General features: G+C 31.2%; 2 protein-coding genes across 5 annotated transcripts in view; one reads left to right on the top strand and one right to left on the bottom strand.

Moving 5' to 3' along the window:
* The window catches only part of eys (eyes shut), a 43,274-nt gene that overhangs the window by 17,040 nt on the left and 9,407 nt on the right, over positions 1 to 16,827 (top strand). For 3 of the 4 annotated variants that reach the window (XM_014425302.3, XM_014425299.3, XM_067051800.1), the window contains exons 2-21: positions 133 to 300; positions 1,552 to 1,700; positions 1,808 to 1,921; positions 2,339 to 2,455; positions 2,528 to 2,641; positions 2,710 to 2,878; positions 4,038 to 4,992; positions 5,249 to 5,562; positions 5,639 to 5,858; positions 5,945 to 6,096; positions 6,281 to 6,417; positions 6,538 to 6,783; positions 7,666 to 7,848; positions 8,904 to 9,132; positions 9,282 to 9,445; positions 9,569 to 9,787; positions 11,414 to 11,526; positions 15,645 to 15,720; positions 16,165 to 16,406; positions 16,491 to 16,629. In XM_014425302.3, the coding sequence (XP_014280788.1) occupies positions 176 to 300; positions 1,552 to 1,700; positions 1,808 to 1,921; positions 2,339 to 2,455; positions 2,528 to 2,641; positions 2,710 to 2,878; positions 4,038 to 4,992; positions 5,249 to 5,562; positions 5,639 to 5,858; positions 5,945 to 6,096; positions 6,281 to 6,417; positions 6,538 to 6,783; positions 7,666 to 7,848; positions 8,904 to 9,132; positions 9,282 to 9,445; positions 9,569 to 9,787; positions 11,414 to 11,526; positions 15,645 to 15,720; positions 16,165 to 16,406; positions 16,491 to 16,629 (4,177 nt within the window). In that variant the 5' untranslated portion in view covers positions 133 to 175. Of the gene's footprint in view, positions 1 to 116; positions 301 to 1,551; positions 1,701 to 1,807; positions 1,922 to 2,338; positions 2,456 to 2,527; positions 2,642 to 2,709; positions 2,879 to 4,037; positions 4,993 to 5,248; positions 5,563 to 5,638; positions 5,859 to 5,944; positions 6,097 to 6,280; positions 6,418 to 6,537; positions 6,784 to 7,665; positions 7,849 to 8,903; positions 9,133 to 9,281; positions 9,446 to 9,568; positions 9,788 to 11,413; positions 11,527 to 15,644; positions 15,721 to 16,164; positions 16,407 to 16,490; positions 16,630 to 16,827 lie in introns of all 4 variants that reach the window. The other variant, XM_067051799.1, reaches the window with a different exon arrangement.
* Positions 11,126 to 13,918, bottom strand: Mer (ezrin/radixin/moesin family protein merlin). Its single transcript, XM_014425306.3, has one exon. It carries the CDS (start codon positions 13,669 to 13,671, stop codon positions 11,878 to 11,880), a length of 1,794 nt encoding a protein of 597 aa, XP_014280792.1. The 5' UTR covers positions 13,672 to 13,918; the 3' UTR covers positions 11,126 to 11,877.

Raw genomic sequence — 16,827 nt, 5'->3', positions numbered from 1 at the left:
ATGTATATGTATATATGTATACATGTATATATTCTTAGTTGTTAAAATCTGCAAAAATGTAAAAAAACATAATTCATGTGAAAATTTTTCACTTTACTTGTTTGATTTTTATTTAGACTTATAAAATTTAAGGACTTAAGAAATGATCCGAGATGGGATATGCTAGTTTCATAAGATGTGGAAGCGGGCGACTGTGTGGCTTGTACTGCATATGCTACTCGAGTTGTCATCTTCATTCACGTCTTTATCCTGTATCACCAATCCTTGTATATATGGAATATGTGTGGAGTCACATAATGGGTAAATTATTTAAAATCACATAATCATTAGAAGTATGTTATCTATATAAAAATGGATGGAAAATCATGTTAGAATTAATGTATAAATTAATTCTGACCTTTTAATATCAATTTTTTTTTAACAGACAGTTGATAATCTTCAATTTAAATTTATATGCAAAAAAATTCAAATAATATCCTACTCTTTCTGATAATTAGTCAGGTATAAAATCATTTAAAATGAGAACTAAAGAAGAACTTTTTTTAAATTAAATCAAATTAAAATAGTAGAGAATACATGCTCTAGAAACCTTAAGGTCAAGTTTATAAAAAGTATACTTATAGGCTTTACCAAAACCTGGTTATATAAATAATTTCTGGAGTCTTTAATCACAAGGATGTGAAAAGGTTGTTGGATACAAACATCTATAATGGAAGGCATTCCTACCATTGAAGAAATAGCTAAAACTAAATATAAAATCAAGAATCAATTATGTAACGTTTACTTACAAAGACAATTGGAAATAAACATTATAATAAGCTTAGGTAAGTAGCATACCAAATCCAATCTTACTAAAGTTCAAATGGTAAACTAGATTCAATATTACTGAAGATTATGTTGAGAAAAGAAGTTCCTAACTTAACTTTAGTCAGGACTGCTTTTCATGAACCACCTACAAGTTTGTTTTTTTTATTATTATTTTTAATAAATACTTATGAATTAATTATATCACCAAATTGAAAATCCATACAATTAGTAGTCGTATTTTATTTTAGGCTATCAAAAAAATCCAATTATTTTTTTATATTTGTATCTCAGGCCATGACCAATTATTTCAACACAAGGTAATCTTTTCTATTAGTTTCTTCTGAACAGAAAATGACAAAAATTAAAAAAAATTCTTTTTTTTTTTTCTATCAAATTTTAAAAATATTTTCTAGTTCAACATTTAGATTACTTAAAATTGAAAGCAGAAACAATAATACAACATTGCACAATCTTTAATTAGTTCAACTATGAATCAAGAATATTGCTTGACCTAAGAAATATACTTCAAGAAGATAAAAGTATGCAATAACAACAAAAGTTTTTCAAAGCAATTAACTATTTTCATTTAAACTGCTTCTAGATCAGAAGTTTGAAGTTGATGCCTCCAGAATATATAAAAATACTATCTTTAAATACAAAAATTTGAATTTTCAAATTCTATTGTTATTAAGCAAAATATTTATATGAATCTCAGGGTATTTTTTTGTTCATAATTCATTTTAGATCATATACATGCTATTGTATTGATGGCTTTACTGGTGTCAATTGTCAAACCAACTGGGATGAATGTTGGAGTTCTCCATGCCTTAATGGAGGAACATGCATTGATGGAATTGCACAGTTCGACTGTTCTTGTCCAGAAGGTTTCATAGGTATGTTCAGAAACTAATTAAAGAATATGATTTCATCTAACGAAAGTTATAATATTATAAAAATAGTATAACAATAATGCTCTGATTTTAACTGTTTTATTATGTAGGGGAAACATGTGAAGAGAATATAGATGAATGTATTTCAAACCCCTGTTTAAACAATGGGACCTGCATAGATATAGCTAATGGCTACACATGTCAGTGTCAACCAGGCTACACAGGTAATATTGCTATTCTACTTGACCAATTGTTTAATATATTATAATTTATTTCAAAGATATTTTAATTACCTGTTATTACAGATAGGATTTGAACTTTAAATAACTAATTTTAAGTTCTTATATTTAAAAACATTTTAATTTCAACTTTAATGAAATCAATAGAGATAATCCAAAAACACTAAAAATTCTGCTATCATGTTCTTTGAAGAGATTATATTCCTATTTATAGTATGGTTCACCTATTATACAAACACTTCGGACAGAGTACCCCACAACTTAAACCATTCATTACTTGGGTCATCCTCTTCCAGGCATTCCTTATTCTTTACTAGGAGCAAGCATACAGGCCTTGAGATGAGTTAGGATGCTGCTCCCCTCTTGCAATCGGAATAATTTGTATTTTTTTTTCCTTTAAAGGTCTTAATTGTGAAACAGATATGGCTGTTTGCAATTCAACAGATGATGCACACTGTTCTAATGGAGGTACTTGTATTGAAGGGCCAGGAATATCATTTACATGCCGTTGCCTTCCAGGTAATTCATGAAATATACTGTTCATTCTCCTTTCATAATCATATAACAGTTTTAGATGATAATTTCTTTTAGGATGGACTGGACGACAGTGTGAAAAGTCAACAGATGAATGTGAATCATCACCTTGTGAAAATGGAGGGGTTTGCATAGATATGCATGCAACTTACGTTTGTGCTTGTCCCTATGGTGAGAAAAAACTTTTAAACGAAAATATAAAGTTTAAACATTATTCCCATCTTAAAAATGTTTTTCAGGATACACTGGTAAAAATTGTGAAACTAGAGTTCAGTTGTGTGGAAGCAACATTTGTGAAAATGATGCACTGTGTGTAATAGAAAACAAAGATAGTGTTTGTTATTGTGTACCTGATTACCATGGAGAAAGATGTCAGTACAAATATGACGAATGCCAAAAAGGACCAGGGTATTAAAAATTCATATAAATATTAGTTAAGGATAAATCATCTCCGTTTAATGCACCTTAAGTAAGCCCCTTTTGAAAAATGCCTAAATATAGCAGATTTTAATTAGTTTTTATTTCTAGATCTTTTCAGATAAAAATTTATCAAATTTCAAAGCTTAAAAAAAATTTATTTACAGAAAGGACATTAAATTTTAGTGAAACTTGGATTTCACATTTTTTTCGTATATATATTCTCAACTTTTCATGCCCCTCAGTAATAAGAGTTTCAGAAGAGAAATGAAATTGTTCCTATATCAAAAATATTTTTCAAATTAAAATGTATTAAAATGATTAGGTCTCAATGCCTTTTTCCACCAATACACAATACCTCCATAGTACCAGTAGTTGCACTTATAGGCTAACTGAGGTAACTCATTCTCAGTGATGACGTAGAGTCCAGTTTACCCTCAGTAACTCAGCCCTCATTGCCACAAAAAATTTATAAATAAACGAATATTTATTCAATATCCAAAAACTAATTCTTTGAGTGAGCTCCATAAATTATAACATTTCTTCTTATCACATAAGATTAGAATAACATTTTAGGAATTTCAGTATTTTATTGATTCATTTTGGCCCTCCTGTAATTAATATTAAATGTTATTAAGTTATTATAAGATACTTATAAAACTTCTCTGTCAAGAATCAAGCTCATAATATTTTACCTTAAGATCAGTTTGAAACATCTGAATCAGTGATAGATATCCAAATGAAAAAATCCCATGAAACCATTTTATACATTTTTTTTTACTTTCTGTTAAAATACTTCAAATATTTTAAATTATTTTCCATACCAATACATTCATAAATTAGTCTTTAAATGCAGGTATATACTAAACACCTCTCTCTCCCCTAATCATATCTCACAAAATGTAACATGGAATTCATTTTAAAAAACTACTTGGTATTACATAACTTATGAAAGTTCCAGTGAAACATATTTATATGATAAAGGATGACTGGTATGCAACTAAATCTAATATCCTATAAGGTTAAAATGATGATGTGGCCATTGGAATGAAAGATTTTGATAAACAATTTCTCTAAAACATTCATATAAAATTTTAATTATTATTTTTTTAATTGTACTGATGGTATTGTTCACTGTTGTGTCTTAAAGATGTCTCAATGGAGGAACTTGTATCGATGGAGTGGACAGTTACACATGCTCTTGTCCATTGGGTCTACTTGGAAGATTCTGTGAATGTATAGCTACAGAAAGTGGAGATTTGAACTGTAATTATATAAGATTTCCACTGCCAAACACAAGTCTTCCTACAATTCCTGTTTATACGATGTCAAGTCCTGCCAAAACTGATGCATTTAGTAGTGATTATTCATTAGAAACAAAAGAAACCACAAGCTATGTGCCAATTAATATAAGTATTACTGAAATAACAATGTTTTCACCAACTGAAATGACAAATAAAATATCTGATTACTATTCCGAATATACAACAACAGAACTTATAGATACCACAAAAGAAGAAATTTATACTACAGAAAAAGATACTGAAAAAACAGCGGCTGAAAGTTCTGTGACACAAGAAATAACAATACCAATGACAAGTGAAACGACTGAAGGAACCACAGAAGGTACCTCAATTATCACAAGCATAGTCACAGAAGCATCATCGCCTTTTATTACAACAGAGACATCTGAAAGTGAATTTACATCAGAAACATTTCATAATTTAACAACATTTGAAACAATTGGAAGTACAACCCCAATAGAAATAAGTGAAAAAACTACTTCTTTAGAAATTACAGATGGATCAACTTTATCAGAGATGAATGAAACCACAACTGTAGAAACAACCAGCACTATAAAAACTAATCGACCAACTTCAGAAATTTCATTCCCAACTCAGCCAACAACCTCAAGCAGTGAACACTTCAATTTCACCGAAAGCACGGATATATCTTCCACTACAGAATACATTGAAATCAGTACTGTTGAAACTTTATCAACTGAAACTGATTTAGCAACAACAGAAAGTTTTCCAGAAGAAACGTGTTCTCCATTTATATGTGGAAATGGAGGAACTTGCTATGAAGACAAGAGAGGAATACAGGTAAATGTCACCTGTGAGTCATAATAATTCTAAAATGAAATTTTGCTTAGTTCAGCATGTTATTGAAGGATAGTTTTTAAATAACAGCATGTTTTTCAACACAGCACCTTCCTTCTATGTATTCGAGCAATGAAGTTTATTCACTATTTGTATTTAATAATCATCAGCCTCTAATGGGTTATTTTATCGCATTATTTTATGCATCGTCAAAAATCTTATTTGTCATACTTAATTAACCCCCACTTTTCTGTTACAGTGCCAATGTACTTTTGGATGGACAGGAAAATATTGTGAAGACGAAGAAGGAATAAAAGTAGCAGCATTTAAAGGGAGATCATATTTATTTCATATTCTGGGAAACGCAACCAAGGCGACTATTTCTTTTAAATTAAGAACTTTATCAAGCACAGGGCTGCTAATATTTGCCCATGTTACATCCAATTTATACATGTCTTTGTTCATACAAAATGGGTTACTCAAATTTCAGTTTTCTTGTGGAGTTCAGACTATGCTATTTAGTGAATTAAAGTATCCCATTAACACCGGATTTGAGATGGATATAAGTGCAACGTAAGTGAAGCAATTTACAGAATACATAATTTCCTACAAAATTATAATTTTTACAGTTCATTGATTTAAATTGCAGATTGGAGTTATTATCAGAGAATCAACCTCAACAAAAATGTGCTGGGGCTGTAAGACTGAATGGAACTCTATCCATGACGGGAAAGCAAGAGGCCTTCATACCAAAGTTTAGTACAAAAGCTACTGGTGCATTTTATATCGGCGGTTTGCCCCATCACATAGCCAATCAGGTTGACATACCTGTTAAAACCGGCTTAATAGCCTGCATACATTCATTGATGGTAAGTTTTGAGTTTTTTTTTTTTCAATATTTCAGGCTAGCATAAGAAATTCAAATTAAATGAAAAATGAACATACCTTCTTATAGGTTAATGGTTTCCCGAGATTTATTTACAGTGATGCAATCGATGGATTTGATGTTTCTGAATGTATTTCTCTGGCCTGTCTTTCCAGTCCTTGTAATAATGGTGCTACTTGTGTGGAACAAGACCAGAAATGGATGTGTTTATGCCCCTCTGGGTAATAACTATTACAATATTTCAATACTGTGTTCATTATAAAAAATTTATTTTAAAAAACGATTTCCAGTTATTACCATAAAAAATTATTCAATATTGGATTAGTGTTTTCTTAATTTAGTTACATATCTATATAGCTAAATAGATATTGGATTTCTTATGAATATAGTGATATAACATTTCAGGTTCACAGGAGTTTCATGTAAAAATTCAGTTTGTATGAATAGTCCATGTAAATTTGGTGGAACTTGTGCCCCATATCCAGGCAGTGGATTTTTATGTCTATGCCCTCTAGGAAAACATGGGATGTACTGTGAACAAGGTAAGATACAGGATTGTGACATGATACTTAAATCGAACAATAATTTGTAAACAACCAACATATATTAGAAATCACTGTTCAGTCCTTAAGAGCTAACAGATACTCATTGAAAATTTTCAGATATCGAAATTGGACATCCACATTTTTCTTCATCCGTTGATGGTTTGGCATCTTACATTGCATATCCACTTCCAGGAGCAATTCATCACAGCTTTGAACTTCATTTTAGATTCATACCTTTGACTATAGATCAAATTGCATTAATGGTCTTCATAGGCCAAGGGTATCCACATGAATCAAGTGCAGACCATCTAGCAGTGAGCTTCATAAAGGGTTATGTTGTACTAACATGGAATTTGGGTTCAGGTAGTCATTATGAAAATATTATTAAGAATGTTTTATACTGCAAACCCTTCATACTCAGATGAGAATACTATAAATTAGATTTATTATGTAATTTTTCTCACTGAAATGGCTGTTTTAGAAACAAAGATAACTACATTTTTAAAATAAACTAAAATTTTCAACTCATCTTAGTCCTAATGAAGGAAATAAAAACTTAAACATTTGTTTGAAAAGAGTTCACAAATGAATAGTGATGTCTCACAAAGACAAACTATAAGAACACTAATAATAATTAACATTTTAACTTCCCAACAGAAAAAATTAAGCCATCAGGTTTTTTCCAAACATGAGCAATGATGTAACTATTTACTAAGCTAATGATGAAAGTAATGAATGGTTAGCTAACTAAATAAAGATACTGAACTTATTAGGCAGTTGGAAAGTGTTAACCATAGAACCAATAAAAAAAAACAATGTGAATCATAAATTCATAGAACAAAAATTAACCAGTGGGGTGGCCTACTAATCCCAATCAATAGTTTATATTTTCCTTGCATCAGTTATATTCCTATATAACTGGTAACCAGGTTGTAGAACTATCATAAAATACTAATATTTTTTTTTATCGTGGAACTACTATGGTTGGTCTACTTCAAGCGCTTCCTCTAATGGTCAGTCTGTGTCCAAAACATTTTAATTTAGATTTATTACCAATAGTAATTCACTATTCTGAAGACAAATAAATTTGATCAGAAAATGTACGAAATTCAATTTGATCTGGAGCTCCTTAAATAACATTTCATCTTTGATTCTGATATAATTTGAAAGAATATTTTAAATTCTTAAATATGATAAATTATACTGATATAAAAGTTATGGTACTATTAAATATTTAACTTTCAGGCCCCCGCCGAATATTCACTCCTGATCCAATATTTAGTCAGGGGATTGGTAAAAGAATACATAATGTAAAACTTGGAAGATCTGGACAAGAAGGATGGCTGCAGGTAGATAATATGCCAAATGTTACAGGAGTATCACCTGGGTATTTGTCACAGCTAAATACCAGGCCAATTATTTATATAGGTATGGAACCAATCAAAATTATTTCAATTTAAAAGCACAATTTTTATGATCACAATCATTATTATTGAAATATTATTAACATCATCAGAGGACACTAGAGTGAATATTATGAAATAAGGTTTTTTTTTTTTTTTTATCATTTATTTATTGTTATTTACAATTGTATAACCTATATACAACAAGTAAATTTGCTGTAGGTGAGATAGTGACATGATACAAACATGTGGAGAATCTACCCATTGATAGAACTCCAATAACATTTCTAGAGGAGAAAATCCCGAGGCCATCTTCTTTTCAGACGCCTAGGAGGATTATTAGGTAATGAAGGAGAAGCCAGGTTAGAAACAAGTGGATCTGGGTGGTTGGGAAGTTTTCCATGGAAGGAATGGTATCTGGTTTTGGCCAAATCGGCAACATATGGGACATTGAGGTCATGACGGATGACTTGATTTGTGACAAAGTAAGGAGCGTTAAGGATTTTGGACTGTAAGGATTGGATTCGGGAGGAATTTGATGGTTTAGTGGAGCCCCAAAGCTCAGCTCCGTATGTCCAGATAGGCCTTATAATAGTCATGTATATCAGTCTTTTGTAATGGATTGGAAATTTAGACAGGTTGTATAGTAAATGTTGTAATAGTGGAAATCAACAAGCAGTTTCCTGTCTTTTCAGTTTTGTATGAAGATTCCATGTCAGTCGTTTGTTAAGATGTAGTCCTAAGTAACGGATCTGTTCAACAGGAATAAGTGGGGTATTATTAAAAGATACTGTTGCGCAAGAGGTCATTGGCTTACGACGAAGGGTAAATGTGATTTGGTGGGATTTATTGGAATTAATTTTAATACTCCAATTTTGGCACCATTCTTCAAGGGTGGTGATGTGGGATTGGGATACAATGTAAGGATCATTGTTCACTGACAATAGACATGTATCATCGGCATACGTGGTGAGGATAGTGTTAGGATGGGTTGGGATGTCAGCTGTGAAAACTGTATAAAGGATAGGAAATAAGGTCATTTGAAAGATTGTAATTTAATATTTTTTTTTTCTGTTTTAGGTGGCTATGAAACTAGGAATTTTAGCGGATTGCCTCATGACTTACCTTTACACTCTGGATTTTCTGGATGTTTGTTTGATGTTCACCTACGAGCAGGAAGAGTAAGGCTGGCCCTGCAAAGATCTAGAGATGCTGTTGGTAGAAATGTTGGTCAATGCTCAACTAAGCATTGCCACAACAATACCTGCCATCATTCAGGTGTTTGCATTGACCATGGAGCTACATTCACGTAATTAAATTCTTTGAAATTAAGCTTGTGTAATTATTGTGCGAGGAAGCAAGTTTGAAATTTTGACTTTCTTGATTTAAATAAATAAAAGAAACTCTTTTTACAAATAAAAACTATTTCAAAAGATAATCATATATTCTGTTCAATAGATGTTTATGCCAAGATGGATGGTTTGGACCAACATGTGGCCTAAAATATAACCCTTGTGACTCAACAAAAAATAACTGCTCAAATGGTGCAACTTGCGTTCCTTTAGAATTTGGGTATGAATGTGACTGCCAGTTCGGAAAAACAGGGAAATATTGTGAAAACGGTTAATGTTTAAGTATTCATAGTTTCTTTTACTATTTTTAAATTAAATTAGAGGGAGTTCATAATGTTTTAAATATATGCGAATTATGAAAATAATGTAACAGAAATTTTTTGGTAATTTCAGAGGAAGAACTTTCAGACATTGAATTTTCTGGATTACGATCATACCTTAGTTTAGCTCCTGCCTCACTTGATGGAACTGAGACATGCATTGATCTTGAAATAAGACCAATATCTTCAAATGGTATAGTGATATACTCTGTCCAAACTGAGAGTTCATCTACAACATTCATTTCTTTAACTCTTCATGGTGGAGTTTTAGAACTGAGACTTCTTCCATTAGGTATATCTTGAAATATAAATTTCATTAAAACTTTAACTTAATGACCTAACCATTTAATATGTTACAGACTTAAAATGATAAATAATCAGTACATAAAAAGCAAATTGGAATATAAAAAAATAGTTTAATTTAAAATTTCTATAATTGACAATTAGGATACCTTCCCTAATATATACATCAGCCTTATAACTATAAACTAGAAAATGTCCTAAGGTGTTAATCCTTATTGGATTTCAATAGGTAAAATTTCACTATTCCAGACCATATAAAACCATTTGTCTCATAATATTTGTTAATGTAAGTAATTTAAAAATAATCATCCCAATCAGAAATGGACAAAGGATCTCCAATAGGAAATTTGGACCCTAGTTCAATATTATACTGATGGATAGATTTAAAAATTTCATGATCCAAAGCTATGGAAACTATATCCAAGATATTTTACCTAACAGAGATATAGTAAGCAAGTAGAAGCCTGAAAATACAAAAGGAAGATAATTTACCTACTAACTCTTGACATTAAATTACTCTAATACCCTCGAACTAAGAACAATACAGCCTCAACTGGATACGAAGCCTTAGTATCATAGCTTCCTTCCCTTTCTGGTTAAAAAAATGTTTGACTGACTAAATTACAAAAGGAAAAAAGTCATTTTGATCTGTATTTTCTCAAATATCTCTCAATCCTTACACCTCTTGAGAAAACCTAGTATGTCTGTTACAACTTAGAAGATTTGTTCAGGAGACATGAAAGAGTTAGTAAATATTCAGTCTAAATAAAAAACCTCCACCAATTTGAAAATTTGGATGTGTTGATAATAAGCCAAGAATGTTAAAAAAATAAAATCAACAACTGTTGTTTGTTCCAGTGATAAATGATATATCGAACTGAAAGTGAAAATCTAGAATTTCAAAACATTTCCTAACAATGAATGGAACTTTTAATTAAACTGCACAAAAAAAACTAAATAAGTAATAAAATAATAACAAGTAACCTTATAATGGCTTATTAGGAAACTATAACAAGATGAAGCTCAATGAGATTCAATCAAGTATTAAAGGATAAAAAACCGGCTGTACATTTCCTTTTAGAATGAACAGCAGTACTAGAGTTAGGTCAAACTAGAACCTTGAGGCGTGACTAAACATAATTTTAGAGGTCCAGTGTGATCCATCGAACCCATTAACATTTAAGTGGGTTCAAGGGTTAGTCACAGAGATCTAACAGGTATGAAGTGACCAAGGGTTTGACTAATCCTTCATTTAATAATAATGTATTTCTTACAGTAACATGGTTGGAAGTTACTAAGGATCAAAAATCTATAAGTAAACAAACAATTAATAAATTATACAAAATAATGTATTTATTTCTTTTTAAAAAAATGCATTCATACATATGTAAATTGACATCTAAAATGTAAACAGGAACAATAAATAATTTCATTAAAAACAATCTTTAATATCAAATAAAGGCACTATTTATAAGACTACTTTACAAACTACAATTGCAACATTAACTCTGACTCCCCAGTCATATGATCTTTGAATTTCAATGTTAAAATAATTTAATTATATAATTAACAACTATTTATTTATGGGAAATTTCATAAATTGTGAATGATACAGGAGGACAAAGAAATGGTGGGGATGTACTGACAGTGAGAAGTGGAAGAGTCCTGTCTCTTGGGGAGTGGGCCAGAGTTCGAATTGGTCGCTATGGAAGAAGAATCTTCCTTTGGGTAATAAAAATGTTCATAAAATATCAGTACAAATTAAGGCACATCAAAATAATAATTTACAATTATCATAAGCAGTTTAACCTATATTAATTTATCACAATGGTTGCTGTCATGCTTATGAAACACCTATCTTTTTTTTTTAATGATAAGGCAGTTAACTGCTTAAATTAAACATAACCATTTAAAAAAAAAATCACAACATAGAAAACAAAGATGACTTAAAAATAAGATTTCAGTTTTTAAAATCTTTTTTTTGATCTTTTTAGAATAAAGATCAAATGACAAAAAATTAAATATACACAAATGTCTTTTAGAACACTCTTTGTACTAAAATCAAAGTTAAAATATTATTTATAAATCTTCAAAAAAAGCAACACGAGCTTTTGTAGATCCTGATCTTACTTTCCTCAATGTAGAATATTTGGTTTCTCCAAGTCTAACCTGTTCATCATGGAGCAGATCTAATTCACATTGTTTTTCGCCTATTTTCAGAACTTCAATTTCAGTTTTCAAATCTCTTAATTGATTCTGTAAATGTTTACTTTTTTCTAAATAATCTACTCTTTCCTTTTCAATTTCTAAAGACAACTGTACCATATCACTATCAGGAGTCAATTCATATGAAGTCAAATCTGTAGAGCTTATAGTGGCGTCTCCCTCCAAAGGCAGTGGCTGCACATCCAATACTTGGGAAGAAGGATAGATTGAATTGACACTAGAATTCATGTAAGCATTACGAGAAAGAAATTCTAGCAATTTTTCTTTAGCCTCTTTTTCAGCTAACCTTGCTTTTAACAATTCATCTTTCAACCTATTAGCCTCAAATGCTCTTCTTTCTGATTCATCAACCAACCTTGCTGTAAGTTGTTCTGCTTCACGGGTTTTCTTTTCTAGGCTTAATTTTTCTTCTTCAGTTTTCATAGCTGTAAGCCTCATGCGTGCAAGTTCTTGTTCTGCTTCTGTTGCTTTCTGACTAAGTAACATTGCTTCTTCTTCTGCAACACGAGATTTTTCAGCCAAGAGTTCGGCTGTTTCCTCAGATCTTCGTAAAGCTTCATTAGCAAGCCTAACTTCCTCTTGATACTGAATAAGTCTCTGTTCTAAAGCTGCTTTCTCCTGTTCTGCAGCTTTTCTTAATTGCTTTTCTCGGGCAAGTTTATTTCTTTCAATCTGTCGTCTAGTCTTTTCCTCTTTAGCTTGGGATTTCATTTGTTGAACTTCCATTGTATCTGGCTTTCTTCTTCTCATGAACAGATCATGGTTTCCAATACATAAATCTAAAATAAGTTTGTTCATTCTAACTTTTTTAGAAAAAAATACAAAATTACTTGCAGACTTATCAACAGGTTTAATAACAAATTTCTTATCATCAAAACTAACATGTCGAATATCTGACCATGGAAAATTTGCTTTAGGAGTTAGTTTATTATCTTTACAATACATATTTAGACCTAGTGCTGTAACACCAAGCCAAAGTTCAGTATTTTTCTTATTAGTAATGGGGAAATAATTTACACCATACATTTCTAAATCTTGTGCTATTTTCAAATACTCCATTTCTGCTTCATCTCGAGACATACCCCTGTGATCAGCATACCATATCTTTATTCTATCTTCCCACATTTCTGGAGTCATTTGATACTGATCAATGACTCTCTGAGGTAACAAGTCTTCACTGGCAAGCATTCCTGGTTTATAAGTAGCTTCATCATAATCTTCATATTTAGCTTGAACAGCATAAGATGCTAGCAGCACAGAAGCTTCAGGTGGGCAATAAATATCCATGGATAAAATTGCCTGTTTAACTTGTAAAAAAAACAAATGTTGAGTTACTTCTTGAACCAATTCTTCAGCAACATCTTCTGGATAAAATTTGGCAAGGAACATAAAGGGGGTTGTTGGTTGCTGGGAGACTACCTGATCTTGAACTTTTTTGTCCAGTTTCAACCAAGAAATGCAATTCTTTGAATCTTCATACTGCAATCCGAAGTACCAAGTCTCACGCAGACCTATAGTACGACAGACTAAATCAAACAAATCTCTCCCAGTAGCTCGCCATTCTAAATTGAACTCCAATTCAGCATCTAAAGTACAAACTTTAACTGGGAATGATTTCCTTGATTTTTTTCTGATAAACTGCGGCATATTACAGTAAGGCACATAATAAACATCACTTCAAGGGTATAATAACAAAGACTTAATGAAACATAACCTGTAGCCAGCCTAACATTGACTATGTTGCGATTGGGAAACAGGTGCATTGACACATTATTATCAAAAAAGCATAAACGAAGCCCAGTCCTAAGGATAGGGCATAATAACTAAGATTAATACACATTCCAAACATTCTGATGTCATAAGAACATCGTTAGCATTTACTAGGCTAAGTGCAGAATCGATACTAAGCACGATCGATTAACAAAGAGGTCTCTTCTTTTTTATTAATGAACATATATCAACACTTTGTCGTAACCTAAAACTTAATATAGGATGTCAAAATAATATTTATATATGATGCAGATTTTTGTTTGAAACAGATTTGTTTAGTAGTGATAAAAAAATTCATTTGGTCTCAACAATTTTTTATTATTTTAACACTCCAACGTTTTGGCCGTTCCGGCCATTTTCAAGGATTTATCAATAAAAAAATTGTAAATCTATTCATTATATAGGGTTTTTTTTTAAGCCCGATAGAACTTGAAATTGTAAAAAATAACACAAAAAATTAAATTGTAATCAAAATTTTTTTTTTATTCGAAAGATCAATACGTGACATTAACATTTGAAAATGATTTCGGGCATATGGGCACCGCGGCTGTTCTTGACGAAGCGCATTCTGTAAAATTGTGTTCAGCGATGAGGCGCATTTTTGGCTTAACGGGTTTGTTAATAAGCAAAATTGCCGCATATGGTCGTGCAATTTGACACCTCTCGATTATTTCCTGTGGGGCTACGTGAAGTCACTGGTTTATGCTGATAAACCAGCAACAATTGACGCCTTGGAGGCCAGCATTGTTCGTGTTATTCGTGACATACGGCCAGCAGTGCTCGAAAAAGTGGCCCAAAATTGGACGTCCAGAATGCGCTTCGTCAAGAACAGCCGCGGTGCCCATATGCCCGAAATCATTTTCAAATGTTAATGTCACGTATTGATCTTTCGAATAAAAAAAAAATTTTGATTACAATTTAATTTTTTGTGTTATTTTTTACAATTTCAAGTTCTATCGGGCTTAAAAAAACACCCTATATATTAATTTTAACATCATGAAAAATTACATTTCTTACCTTATTATACTATCACAGCTAAAACTATAGGTTATCTGTTGATTATGGTTAATTGCAGGCCGTATTGCCTTTGTAAAATTAATTATCATTAGTCATTAAACATTAACTAGATTACAGTATTTAGTATCGCATTAACTTATATTTAGTATCACATTAATTAGTTTTTAACTTTGTTTAAATTACTCATTTTATCAACACTATTTTTATATTTTATTTCATTTTTTATTTATGGACACCACTGTTTTTTTTATACCTATTTAAGTAATATTATTTTTCGTGCTATGTGCCTCTATTCAAGCACCGATGTTTCTCGGCTTAACCTGTGATACTTCGTAAGTTTGATAAAATAACTGTATTATAAAAAAAAAAAAAACTAAATCATTCTGGGAACATTTTGTCTCGTCATACTTTCGAGATTTTCATGGAAGCGTTAATTTTTATTTTTTGATAGCTACAGTTTTTTTTTCCGGGCTTATGAGGTATCACAGCTAATGCCACGATATATATAAAATATATTTCTTAAATAGTGGCCAGTTAACAAGTACCAAGGTAGATTCAGGTTTAAGGTTAATTTAATTTTTTTTAAAAAATAAAATCAATTTTTTCTGCTCGTAATTTTTGATTTATCATTACACAGCACACTTAAAAGAAGAATAACGACCCAATATTGATAAATCGAAATTTTTGGTGAAATAATGAAGTGCCAATTTTGATTTGTAAAATAAAAATGAATTTACTATTAAATTTTTGGACTGCATAGTAGTAATTTATCATAAAGTCATTTTTCAAGAAATATATATCGCTTTTATACATTAATATTATTTAATTGATAGGTTGATGGTACAGTAAATGCTGGGACACTACTTCCAGGGGAAGTTCTTTTGCCATCCCATTCACCTCTATACATTGGTAAGTTTTTTGAATAGTAAGTTTTTCTAATGAAGATATTAGTGACTATAAATGTACTTCAAGATGTTTGGAGGATGCGGTCAAGGAAGTAAACCCACAAAATATAGTAAACTTATTTTTAATGTTTCGGCCTAAGTTGTTGGCCTTCATGATTGGTACGGAATTATATTATTCCAATGGTGATAATTCATCTAGTTTCTGAGGAAAGTTAAGGTAAGAAAAAAATGTATTTCAAGAGGCTTTGGTGTGCTATAATATTTAAACTTCTATGTTTTATTAAATACAATTTTTTAAACTTCAAACTCCATTAAATAATATGCCTCCATTAACAAATATGCCTCTAACTAATATTAGTAAATATTTAAATTTGTTCAATGGACATTAAAGAATTTCAAAAGAATAAAGTAATATATATTATTACAGACAAATTTAAATATTATTTAGGTGGCTTACCCGATCTTTCTGAAGTAGCTATGGAAGCAGTACCAAAGCCACCAGTGCACTTCTCGGGGTGTGTGAGGCGTGTATGGATCAATTGGCGTACTGTTCCGTTGGACAAACATCATGTTTTGTCCGCCCGAAATGTCCACGATTGTGATGGAACTGCTTGCGGAGGAGATGTATGTTTTAATTCAGGTAGTTGTTTTCTAACATCGGATAACAAGCCAAGCTGTAAATGCCCTGAAGTAAGTATTTAAAGTTATGAAGAGACATTTTTTTTTATTAAATAATACCAAGTAATGCCAGAAAATAAAATGATTATATTTCAGCATTATATGGGTGAGAGATGTGAAAAACAGGCCTCATGCCAAGAAGTGGGATGTGAACACAATGGAAAGTGCGTGAAAGAAGATAAAAGTTTTAAATGTCACTGCCCAGCTGGGTGGACGGGCCCATTTTGCAATATAGGTAACTAAATATAAAATAATTAATATATAGGAAGATGGTCAGGGTTGCGGTCAATGGAGAACTAAAAATAGTTTACAACTATTTATTTCCCGACGTTTCGCCCCAGTTTGCAGGGCTTTATCACGGCTAAAAAGATACAAAATGATACAATGATAAGAATAAAAATACAAAGAAGATACAATGATAAGAATAAAAATA

The sequence above is a fragment of the Halyomorpha halys genome, unplaced genomic scaffold, assembly GCF_000696795.3.
Source record: "Halyomorpha halys isolate HHAL.00 unplaced genomic scaffold, Hhal_1.1 Scaffold505.1, whole genome shotgun sequence".
NCBI classification, from domain to species: domain Eukaryota; kingdom Metazoa; phylum Arthropoda; class Insecta; order Hemiptera; family Pentatomidae; genus Halyomorpha; species Halyomorpha halys.
The sequence above is the reverse complement of the archived record's forward strand: the minus strand, read 5'-3'. Positions and strand labels throughout refer to the sequence as shown.